Source organism: Ochotona princeps, chromosome 4, assembly GCF_030435755.1.
Source record: "Ochotona princeps isolate mOchPri1 chromosome 4, mOchPri1.hap1, whole genome shotgun sequence".
Lineage (NCBI taxonomy): Eukaryota > Metazoa > Chordata > Mammalia > Lagomorpha > Ochotonidae > Ochotona > Ochotona princeps.
Window position 1 is genome coordinate 50,724,972 of NC_080835.1, and position 13,230 is coordinate 50,738,201.

The 13,230-nt window shown below is 34.6% G+C and overlaps 1 protein-coding gene across 1 annotated transcript; it reads left to right on the forward strand.

Moving 5' to 3' along the window:
- Positions 1-707: 707 nt before the first annotated feature.
- LOC101517662 (olfactory receptor 52E2) lies at positions 708-8,213 on the forward strand. The gene is made up of 3 exons (XM_058662293.1): positions 708-819; positions 4,529-4,571; positions 7,256-8,213. The coding sequence occupies exons 1-3, from the start codon at positions 708-710 to the stop codon at positions 8,211-8,213; spliced, it is 1,113 nt and encodes a 370-aa protein (XP_058518276.1).
- Positions 8,214-13,230: the final 5,017 nt, after the last annotated feature.

The following is a 13,230-nucleotide window of genomic DNA, read 5'->3' on the forward strand; positions in this document are numbered from 1 at the left end:
AGATGGCTAAGAGAAAAGCATGTCTAAATTGTGAAATTTTCCACATTTCCGTTTAGATGCAATTCAATTCTCATTAAAGTCTCATTGCTACTTTTTCCATATAATTTATTTAATTGAATTATGGAAATAATAAGGATTAAATAACATTACAAAATAGATTGTCACACTATAGTTTAATAGTGAGTGTGCAAAAATCACATAAATGTGAAAATAATGAATGTTAATCAAGTGTCTCAAGATGATATGAACTGTTGGTTCACTCCCCATGTACCCACAACAGCCAGGGCTGCGCCAGGTCCAAACTCAGAATTTCCTACTGTTCTCCTACATGTGTGGAAAGAATTCAATTAGTTTAGCCATCAGCTACTCCTCCTGGATCTGCATTAGCTGGAAACTGGTTTAGAAGCAGGGTGGGGGCTTCAATTCAGGTTCTCTAATATGAGATGTGGGCATCCCAGACACTGCACAAAACATCTGTCCCCATCTTTCCTTTCTGGGTGCAGATGCATGATGTAATGAGGAGCCAACCATTCCAGTACTCAGTCAGTCCCATGAGAGGCAATCTCCAGAGACAGTTAAGAAAGACTCGGATCCACCCCTCCTCAGATCCTGGGGTGTTTCTTAATCGGGTGAAAGCTGCAATGACTCAGAACCTGATTTCTGGACTCAAATCTCCAACTCCCAACATCCCATTCCCATGACAGGGTATGGCCATTCCTGCTCCACACTCATGGGAGCCTTATGCCCTTGGAAACTCTATAACTGGGCTCCTTGGGAAGAGTGAAAATCACCAGGAAACTGAAGTCTCCCTCAAACTGGGTGAGAGCGCCATTCTGATAAGCACAGGGCCCCTTCAAAGGTAAGGCAGTACTCATCACTACTATTACATCACAAGCTACGCAACTCATAGTGAGATGGGAAGCTTTAGGGTTCCTAGCAGAGCAAATGACTCCGAAAAGCAGCGCTATTTCTATTTCTTGGAGACTTTTAAAGACTCAGTAGATTGCATACAGCCAGCAACCATGATATGTCTGTCCAGACTGGTGAGTCTACAGCCTGATTTTTTTTTTTTTTTGGTTGTTTGTTTGTTTGTTTTTCCTGGAGAAGATTTCCATGTGTGGGCTTCTTCACTAATGAAGGAGATTACAGGAGGTGTGCCAGTATCAGATTCTGTTTAATATACCCTGAAACTAGAATAATAGATTTTTCACCATTTCCAATTCATAACAGCAGATTGTTGGACTTGTGACTGTTGCCGAAGGACTATGCTTTGTAATCATATGGTGGACATGGGGTGGCAGAGAGTGAATGGGAGGAAGAGGAGGTGGAGGTGAAATCCTTATACCTACAAAACCGTATAATGGAAAAATAATGACAACATTTAAAAAAATACGAAAAAGAGAAATCTTAAAATTCTGTAATATGTAAGCAGTGTCTTTATTTTGCTCACAGCTGTTTGAATTACGTTTCAGACATTTACATTTACAAAATCTTATGAAGATACATTGCCTCATAAAAGATGACGAACTGTAATTATGTTTGGCTTTACATTCCAGCTCCATGGATTTGTAGTAGAATATATTTGGGTAAACTAACTGAATAATCCTAGTTAATTTTCCTATCTGTGCAGTAAGTATGACTACCCACTAAATACTCTCTTTTTAAATAAATTGACTAATGCTAACAATACAATGCAAACAATCAGTATATTTAATTATATGCTTAATTCACTCAGGTTTATATTCTTTTACTATAGATGTGCACAAAGGAGTAATGTGAGATTGTTATTATTGTTGTTATTGCTATTTTATTAGTATAGTCCACTTATTATTCTCACCCAAATCATATGTAGAATATTTGAGGATTAATATAGTTAACAAATTTATACCACTAGATTTATAGTAATTTAAGATTTGTTTTCTTCAATATGTTAAAACTATTTACTAGACAAATAATAACACTCTGACTTTCTCCATTTCTCTTTTTCTTTGATTAACTGAAAAATAAGCAAATATATAGAGAAAGGAACCATCTGTGTGATGTGTGAGAATTTGTAGTATAATAAAATATATATCAAAAAAATATAAAACACAGTTTTATATAAAGTTTAAAGAACAGGTATATGCAAATATCAGAGAGATACCAAGAGTAATATACTCTGCTCCTTTCTATTTATCACCCATGTTAGAATATTTCTAGTTTACTTACCACTTTAGATTACATTCTATCAGTAAGCATAGAATTTTTTCCATTATGTTGTGAGACAGTTCCATAGCTTCTGGGATTTGTTGCCCCACTTCCTAAGTTTCCTTCCCCTCCCCATTGATTTCCCTTCTAGTATTACATTGGGTGGTCCTTCACAAACAATCATATGTCTATTTGGAAAGCATAAAATTTTATAAAAATTATAAAAATAAATGTAATTACATAATTTGCAAAATGCATGCATGCATGTTTTTGTGTACATTTCAATGTTAATGAAAGCATTCTGCATTAATTTAATTTGAATGTATTTTAAATCATTTCATACAAATATATCTTATTACATTTAGGCTTAGCTGAATACATGATAATGTTACTGCCTTTTAAACTTTACTGTTACATTGTTGGGAATTCTGAATGATTCAATTTTTGCTCTAGCATTAACAGTTTTGCAAGAATAACTGTATAGGTTTCCTTGTGAATATATGGAAATTATTCCCTAGGATCATAAGTAATTTTTTCTGCTAAAATGTTTACTTTTAGATGGTTACTGCACAGTTTTACTCTAAAAGCTGTTTCCTTACCAACTGATTTAAGAGCTATTATGCAACTCATACCTAGTGCCTGTTGTCATGAATCTCAAGTTCTATTGGTTAGAGATATAAGTTTTTAAATTTCTGGATTGTGAGTAAAGATAAGGACTACTTGAAGAGATGGGATATTTAACCTTCATTATGATGTCTTTAAAGGATCTATTTGTTTATTTCAAAAGCAGAGTTACCCAGATAGAGAGAGAGGGACGAAGAGATCTTCCAGCCACTGAATTCACTCCCAAAATGACCTCAGTTGCCTGGACTGGGGCCAGGATGAAGCCAGGAGCATCAAATTTGTCCAGCTCCTTGGTGTGGATAGGTGGGCCACCTTCCACTGCTTTCCTACACTTTAACAGGGAAATGCATTGGAAGTAGAGCAACCAGGATTTGAATCTATATGTGATACTGGCATCACAGGCAGAGGCTTAACTCACTGCAACACAATACCAGCACCTTACCATAATATTTTCCTTTATGTGGGATGTTCAATTATTTTCCTTGGGAGAAAACATGTTTAAAATCTGTGAAGGAATACGAAAAATAGGAAAATAATCTAATTTTAAATTATGTAAGAACTATGAGAATCTTGACAGAAGCACAGAGAAATAAAGGATATATAAGTTTGTTTTAGGATGAACAAAATAAAAAAGAATATAAAAATGCATTTGGTTGGTAAGTATTACACACACTTAATTGCAAACAGGAGGCAAAAGAGTTTGACCTAGTTAGTACTAATTTTCACTCAGCACAGAGCTCACCTACTGACAGTAAATACATTGGAGAAAAGCTAATTAGAAGATAAAGGCTCACATTTGTATTTGCTCCTTTAGGGGTTTAAGTGTAATCAGTGTTCATAACAGAAGTGATGATTAGGATATTTTAATATTGTATACAGAGTAATCCCAATACTGTCTACTTACACAAATATAAAAAGTGGCTCATAATTAGAGCAATTTACCATTATCCAAGAATGAGGACTCTGGAATGAGTGGGCCAGAATCAACTGATACTGAGTTGATTACTCTTATTCAATCTTTAAAAAGATTTATCTGAAAGACAGAGTGACAGAGCAAGAGGCAGAGAGAGAGAGAGAGAGAGAGAGAGAGAGAGAGGAGAGAGAGACAGAGAGAGTCTGAGACAGAACCTCTGTCTGCTGTTTTACTCCTCAAATGGCTACAAAAAGCAGGGATGGACCTCACTGAAATTCAGAACGCAGAACTCTGTCCAGGTCTCCCACAGATGTTGGAGGAAACCTCAAATTTAGCCCATTGTCTGCTACCTTCCCATGGGCATTAGCAGGAAGCTTGATTAGTCCAGAGCAGCCAGGACTTGAGCAACTATTCTGATATCAAATGCCAAGGTCACAAGAGACGGCTTCATTTGTTGTGCCACAATGGCAATTCAGTCTGAACACCTTGCTTAGTCTCCCATCTTAAAGCAAGGATAAAACATATAAACTTTTAATACACGGAATGCTGTCAGAGTGACTGACTCGATCAGTAGTTGAAGAACTTAGAAATGTACACAATTGCAATATTATGTAACATCTCAATAATCTGGCCTCACTGTATCTCTGGTCATAAACAACATTTCCTACACATTGCAAAGCTTCCTTGACACATACACTCGATTATTTCTGTATGAAAATATATATCCCCAAGTGACTTGAAGTTCAAACAACTAGTATAAGAAACTCTGGACATGGAACGTCAATGACAGGTTAGGGGGCTAAGACATAATTTATCATTGTAATTCAATACCTTCAATGGACTTATTGTGAATATGTAAGGTGTCAAGGAATACATATATGATTATATAGTGAAAGGGTTATTATAATGAAACAGATCACATTGTCATTGTTTGAGAGCTCCCCATCCCCCATGGCAGGAACAGCTATAATAGCCATGTAGTCGGAATTCTGAATAGGTATATTGTTACTAAGTCCTCTTGTGGCACACTGGATCATTAGCCTCATTTATCCTGTATAAAACAATATTCAGAAAATCTACAAAATGTTTGTGCTGTGAAAAATCAACACATAGATTTCAAAATTACTTGTACAAAAACGACATCTTTAAAATTCATTTTCATGACTTTTTTTAATTTTTATTTTTCATGATGCAGTTTCTTAGGCTCAGGAATTTCCCCTTCCACCCTTCCCTTATCTCCTCATCCACATTGTTTTCCCCTATATTACAACAATAGTATAATATTTCAATAAAAGACACAAGCTCATCATTTAGCTATTTAAGTATATCATGACATTGTAAGTATAGACAATGGCAGAAAGCTCAGCATCCTATTGTCACGATATATTTAACAGCTTCAATCAGAATTCAGAAGTAGAGATGCATACTATGATGTATCTTCAAGTGATAGTATACTTGCCTCCATTATTCAGTCTTTCTAGATAAATATAGGTATATACATGTTTACATATATATCTACTGATTTTGTATTTTGCATGAAGGTTGCCTAATACCAAAGAAAAGCATTTTGTTCCATCAGAGAAAAAAAGGCATTTGTCCCTTTTGAATTGGCTTATTCCACTGAGCATAATGGTCTATAACTGGGATCGTTTTGTTTCAAATGGTAGGATTTGTTTATCCATTCCTCTTTCAGTGAGCATCTGGGTATTTCTATTCCTTTGCTGTGGTAGATTATGCTGTTGTAAATATAGAATTATAGGCCCCTTTCTCATATGCAGATTTCATTTCATTTGGATATATTCCCAGAAGTGGGATAGCTCAGTCATATGCCATTTCAATCTCAGAGGACAATATAAAGCAACCTTCATGCAAAATATAAGATCAGTAGCCTTTCAATACTGTTTTTGCTAAAACTCATGGGTTTTGATGTTTTTTTATTTTCATTTCTTCAAAATAACTTATTTTCTTTTATTAAAGTATTTCCTGACTCGTAGATCATACAGTAGTACCATTCTCTCCAAGAGTTTTTTTCTTTTTATTTTTTCATTGACACGTTGGTCATTCAGTAACACATTATTCAATTCCATGGTATTATAATTTTTTTAACTTTCTTCCTGTTGCTGATTTTGCTTTATGGCTTTTCATTTAAGGGAATTTATAGTAACTGCGTAATAGATACCATTATATCCAGGTATGAAGATACAATGCAGTATGCATCTCTACTTCCAAACCAAAGAAGGACTCCCAGTGAAACTGTTAAATATGTCTTGACAATATAATGCTGTATGGTATGCCATGTCTGTGCCCACAATGTCAGGATACACATGAATAGCAGAATGATGGACTTATGATTGCTTATGAAGGCCTATACTATTGTAATAATATATGAGAAATCAGTGGAATGGGGAGTGGATTTGGGAAAGGGTTAGGGGACAATTTGAACTGCATTGAATTTGTTTTCTTTATATTAATACCACATTAACACAAAAAAATAAGAGACTCAACAAACTCATGTGAAAATGTTAGTACTCCAACTTAATTATGAAAGTCATATGACAACATGACTGTCATCCCATTTTCACTTTTCTATATATGTTTATGGTTCGCATGTGTGCAATTTTATAGGTATGTAAATCAATGTGCAATATATTTGTACATATGTATATAGTACATTTTGTATACATACAGCATGATATATAGTACTAATGAGTGAATACTTTCTATATAAATGTAAGAATAAGGAATGAACATGGAAAAGGTGCATTATACATCTCTAATTAGCTAGTAACTCCCCAAACTGATGGGAATTTTCTTGCACTTTACCAAGAAGAAAGGAAGAAAAGGCACAAAGAAAAAGAAAAAAAGAGGTAGAGAGTGAGGGAAGGAGAAAAAAAAGAGAAGTTTAGGAATCATCAACATTTAATTAATTGTCAGAATTCATATATTTTTCAGAAAGATTAAGAAAATGAAACTAGGGAAGAGAAAATTAGAAAAAAATCCATATACCATCATTGTATGCAGGACCTAAAAAGAGGTGATTATGTAACACTACCATTAAAGGTGTCAGCATATAGAACAGGATGGCAGTTAAAGGGGAAGTGATTGACCATATTCATGAAATAATATATGTATCAATCAGAATGTCTTAAGATTATCTGAACCTCACTAGGTCAATTTAAGAAAAAATAAAATGATTAAATTCAATGCTACGTTAAATGTCATAAGAATAAATAAGTTTAAGAATATGTTGGGATGATTAGATTTAAATTATTGGTGTACAAATTAGTTGAAAGTATCATGTAGAACATCTTTACTCCATTAATTGTATTCCTTTCCCCATCAGGAGCCACTCATCTAAAGTACTATATACATAATAAATTGAAAATTGATGAAAATACTTGCGAATGAAATATACACATATATATATAATATTCCCTAATTTACCTTTAGGTATACCTAAAAATAAGCTTACTAGTAACATGGAGTGAATGTGAGAATCAAGTCACAGACCATGAACTTACATGATACCAGGCAGCATGCTGTTTCCAATGACACCCAATTTCACCCCTCCTCCTTTTTGCTGCTGGGGATCCCAGGACTTGAAGCTCTTCACATCTGGATCGGTTTTCCGTTTTGTGCTGTATACATGATTGCACTGATAGGCAACTTCACCATTCTCTCGGTGATCAAGACAGACAACAGCCTACACCAGCCCATGTTCTACTTCCTGGCCATGTTGGCTACCATCGACTTGGGACTCTCAACAACCACCATCCCTAAGATGCTGGGGATCTTCTGGTTCAGTCTCAGAGAGATTATCTTTGGTGCCTGCCTTACACAGATGTTCTTCATCCACAACTTCACTGACATGGAGTCTACAGTCCTGCTAGCAATGGCCTATGATCGCTATGTGGCCATCTGCAACCCCCTTCGATATAGCACTGTCCTCACCAACAAGGTTGTTTCTGTGATTGGTCTTGGTGTGTTAGTGAGGTCATTTATTACTGTTATTCCATTTGTGTTTCTAATACTACGATTGCCCTTCTGTGGGAATCATGTCATTCCCCACACCTACTGTGAGCACATGGGACTTGCTCGTCTCTCTTGTGCTAGTATTAAGATCAACATCATTTATGGTTTATGTGCTATTGGAAGTCTTGTGTTTGACATTATTGCCATTGCCCTTTCTTACGTTCATATTCTCCATGCTGTTTTCCGTCTTCCATCCCGAGAAGCCCGACTCAAGTCCCTCAGTACGTGTGGGTCTCATGTTTGTGTAATCCTTGCGTTCTATACACCAGCTCTCTTTTCTTTTATGGCACACCGTTTTGGCAGGAATGTTCCCCGTTATATCCACATACTTTTGGCTAACCTTTATGTTGTAGTGCCACCAATGCTCAATCCTGTCATATATGGAGTCAGAACCAAGCAGATCTATGATGGTGTGAAGAAGTTATTATTACATAAGCTACGAATGGAAAAGGGATAAATATCACTTACATATCTGTAGTTTCATATGCAATTTTACAAAATTCAGAGATGTCCTGTAGTATTTAAATGCATCGAATTGCCACCTACTTTTTCTCCACTTCTTAATAACTATTGTTTTCTTCTTTTTATCTCTTTAATTCCCTTTCATTTTTCATTTTAGCAGGTTGTACCATCTCTTTTTATTATTTTTAATATATTCTTGATTTTTTATGTTTGGAGTGTATCCATTTTGGTAGAATAGCTAATACTTTTATCAATCAATATAATGACAAACATTTTGAGTTTGCAGGATGCTTTGGATAAATTGTGACACTATGACTTTTTTGAAACTTTTAGAACTTACAGATTTGAAACTTAGCAAGCTCAATTTAGAAATACAATTTGTCATTCAAATGTTTAATAACATTACAATTTTCCTTTTGCCTCTCCTTTCAAGAAGCATGAGATTTTTTACTCTATTAGAATCATACGCATTTCACACAATGATTGTTGTTTTCCAATAGTCAAGCTCCTTAGATTTGATATACATGATAGATAAGTAGATGCTTAATAGATATGCATATACATCGACAATTGAACAAGACTTATGGGTTTTTCACAATAATTATTATTTTCTTGAGATTCATTATGGTAGTTTCTACTGCATGATTTAATTGTTTTAATTTTACACAAAGGTTTAGAAAAAATTTAGTCAATTCCTTTGAAATGTCTGTCCACCTTGCTAAAACCTTATAGAAGTGATCATTTTCAGCTCTTTCTGTTAGTAAAAATATATTAAAAGATGTTTTTCAAATTACCTATTTTCTCACTTATAAAGCATTATTTACATAGCTTATTTCTCCTTGTCTTCTTTAACTTTTCACATGTATGGTTATTATTATTACATACGGTCAATGTTCATTCTAATGTTCTCAAATGTCTCCTGGACTTTTACTATTCATTTCTCTCTGTTTCCGCTCCATCAACACCCTACACAAGCTGTTCATATCACCAGACCTCAGTCTCAATCCTTGGGCAATCGCTGCCAAAAAATGTTATGCAAATTGCATGTTGCTGATGTCACTGAGTCTGTGAAACAGCAGCTCTTAGATTTGCTAGAATGTGCTCACTATATTCCTGCTTTCTCTGAGCTACCGGTGGCTGTTCAAGTGAGACTGTTGAGAACTCATGCAGGAAAATGATTACTGCTTGCAGCTACAGAGATCCATGGTGTATAAGGATATTTTGCTTTTGGGAAACAGCTACGTAATTTAGTGCAACAGCTGCGAATCTGAGAACTGCCCTGTGTTCAATCAAGTTCTAGTTGAACTAATCAGGCCATTTGAAGAAATCCAGATCGATGACACCAAGTATGTTTGCTTGATCTCAACTCCAGAAACGCCTCTCCTTGGTCCACCACAAGCTTCTGAACAAAACCCGGATAAAATAGCTGTCATCTCACATCAATCTCTCTACCAACAAAAGTGATTTTGAGAGAATGTTTACTTCTGAAAAACACTGCATAAATGTGAAAAGTTGGTCTTGAAATATTTCAGTATGTTACTTTTGGCAATCTCTTAGTCAAAGCTTTCTTGTAGTGCTGTTTTAAAATGATATCCGTTTTCCTAGTTTTTGTGTTCATTTTGTTTTTTGTGTGTGTGTGTCTGTGTGTCTGTGCTCTGTGTAAAACTTCACATACAACTGGTATTATTTGTGGCTGAAAATGTTTATATAGTGTTTTTTTTCCCAACTTTGTCTATACCGTGCTCGAACCAATTGAATACTACATACTACTTTAGCTTGTTTTCTTAATATTAAGCCTGTAAATAGTTGCTTTATTGTGATGTGATGTAAAAGTAAGAATGCATTTAAAAAAGCAGAATAGCAAATCAGAAATCTCAGATTAATATAAACGGAACCAAGTGTTTTTGAATAAACTTGCAGATTAGAAAAAATAAAGCCACGGTATAGGATGAAGTATGTTTTTTTGAAGAACAATTATGTGCATTTTGTGACAGAGATGCATCTCTTTGGTCCATAGTTAAATGCTTTTCTCAAGAATGACCAGATAATCCTTGAAACTGAAGTATATTTGAGAGTGTGTGCTAACAGAGAGCATGTTCATTTTGTCAGTTAGGAAGCAGGCTAACCTGTAACAAAGAGCTTTCAAATACAATGGCCCCATCAAGAGAAACATTCATTGCTTCTGAAACAAATCCAGAAATGTTCATCCATAGAGCAGGAAGTAGTGCATGGGCACCACAGCATGACAGGCGGACATGAAGAGTGGAAAGCCTGTGCTGGATAAGGCTCTACAAACTCGAGCAGAAAGCGAACTCTGGCAGAAAGCCTCTGAGGAACCTATTAGCCATCTTGCACATGTGTGCCTCAACCAGTCCTCACAAAACTCCTATTAGGGAGATACTAGTATCTCTCTTTTATAAATAAGAAACCTTTAGCTTGGAGGATTAAAGGTTGCAACCATAATTTATAAGCCTAAAAAAATAAGAAAGACACTGAATGAGATAAGGAAAAAAAGGCAGCAAAGGAGACTGCCAACACTCAACAAGCAGGAGGTTCTGTGCTAATGTCTCCAGCACAGGCTGTGACAATCCTCCTGGCTTGATCCCTGCTGTGTTTGTTTGTACTTAAATGTGAAATCTCATCATGGAGCTTGTTCCTGTCCAGCTCTGGAATGTTTTCAGGTGGATATTTTCAAGTTTACATAGAAAAAAGAGAAAACATTCTTCATAAATACAGAACACCAACTAAAGAAATTGCTTTCACAATTGAAGATTGTGGTTTTTTACAGCAGATAGGAAGAAGTAAGGAAATGCAACGGCTGAGGCAAATCAAGCTAGAGATAGGCTGTTGTTTTACAATACACCAGCTATTATCCTCACATCGGTAAGAAATACTTTGCAATGAAAAATACCAATGTTCAGTTCATGCTCTGACCTACTAAAACATGCTCAGGAGGAAGTAAAATAAAAATTTCTCAGCTATTTTCCCTTAGGTAATCAACTCTGTTGAAGATTTACTTATCTGAAGGGCAGCCTAGGTACAGAGAGAGAAAAGGGGAGAGATTTTTCATCTGCTGGTTTACTCTTTAAATGGATACAATTGCCAATGGCCAGGGTTAGGCCAAGTCAATGCCAGAACCCAATGGTTTCATTCATGTCTCCCACTGTGTTTCTATGCACATTAGCTATGAGTTGAAAAAAAGTGGAGCAGCTGAGGCTCTAACCTAATGGGATTCTGGCATTGAAGGCAACATAACACACTGTGCTACAGTGCCAAGCCCTCACTCCCGTTTCTCATATAACCAAATGTTATCCACTGATACATTTTATTCATTTTGATTTTGATGCATATATATATATATATATATATATATATATATATATAATATATATATATTCATCAGTTACTGGATGTTTGGCTTCATTCTTTACCTTGCACCATACATTAAAGTTAACTTAAAAAGTAATTATGGAGCCAAATATGGGACAAAATTAAAAACTCTGGGGAACAGATTTTCAGTTAAATTTCATTAGCTGAGATTAGGCCAAATATTTTGCTTTTTTAATGCAAGACCAAAAGCAAAGATAATAAAATAACTTTAATCAAAGAATTTCTGAGTTAAAATCATTTATATTGTAAAGAATGCCACATAAACTGAAAATATTAACCTGCTTGAATATAAAATTAGGTTTACTATTAAATAATACTGCTGTAAATATTTAAGTACATATTTTTATGGATATTTGCATTACATTTTCTTGAGTATAGTTCAGTGAAAACTGTGGAATTAAAATAAATTTATGCTGAACATTTTAAGAAAAATCTTGCTGTTTTTTACAGTATATAGATAATGTTTGAGGCTGTCAATTTTCCAAATCTTCAATAATGCATGTCTTCTTGGTTAATTCATTCTAGTGTTTATTAAATGATGTAGCACTCTGCCTTCAATCTGTGATCCCCTAAAAATTAAGTCTGCTGAGCCACTCCGTATCTGAATCATACATGCATCTACTGTCTATTCAAACCCTCAATTTGTTTTTCTTGTACTATACATATTTTAGTTGCTAAATGTGGGTTTTCTTTATATTTATGTGTTCTAGAATCAGTTATTTTGATTCTACTCAGAACTTAGAGCAAGGAACTGAACCCAGGCAATTGAACATGGCATACAAATATCTTGGCTAATGAACTAAATGCCCACTATCTAAGCATACCTTTAAAGTCATTTTTCCACAATTTTTAAATACTTTTATTATACCCCATTTTAATTTAACTTACTTGGTGGAAGGAAACAGTCCAATTTATATCTTTGGCATGTAAATATTAGGTTTTCCCAGCACAATCGATATGAAGGATTATTTCTCATTGTGTTATCTTTACAGAATTATAAAAAAAAACCTGGAAGGGATATGCATACTTATCTTTGAGACATCAGATTGTTCAATTCGCTATGAAGACTGTTGCATTGTTGAAAATATAAGTGGTCATTTTACATGCTTTCATTTCTGATTTTAAAGGTAAACTTGATCCAGTTAACAGCAATTTAGAAGAGAAGGATGAAGAAGAAAACCAGGAAAATAAGAGGGAAAATGTCCTCATATGTTAAGAAGAGAGTAAATACAAATTAATTTCATTGTGTTGGAATAAAGTTACACAGGATAGTTGAAATTTTAATAATGTCCATTACAAAAGAGAGAGAATATCTTGAAAAACTTACAAATTTACAAACATCAGCAATGTGAGTAGATTTAATGGAAGAATTGAATAACAGAAAATATGAAAGTTCAGAAAGAGAAAATGAACAGCAATAGAAAATATATGATTTTACAGTGAATAAAAATCAAGGAAGCAATAATATGTCTTGATTGATCACTGTTGGCTACCTTATAATTCTACTTCAGCTACTAAATATAGATTAACCTACTTCGGCTATAAAACCTAAATTAACCAAAAGTATACACCGATGTATTCTAATCTATAAAATTAATAACAAATGATGCTATAAAATATGT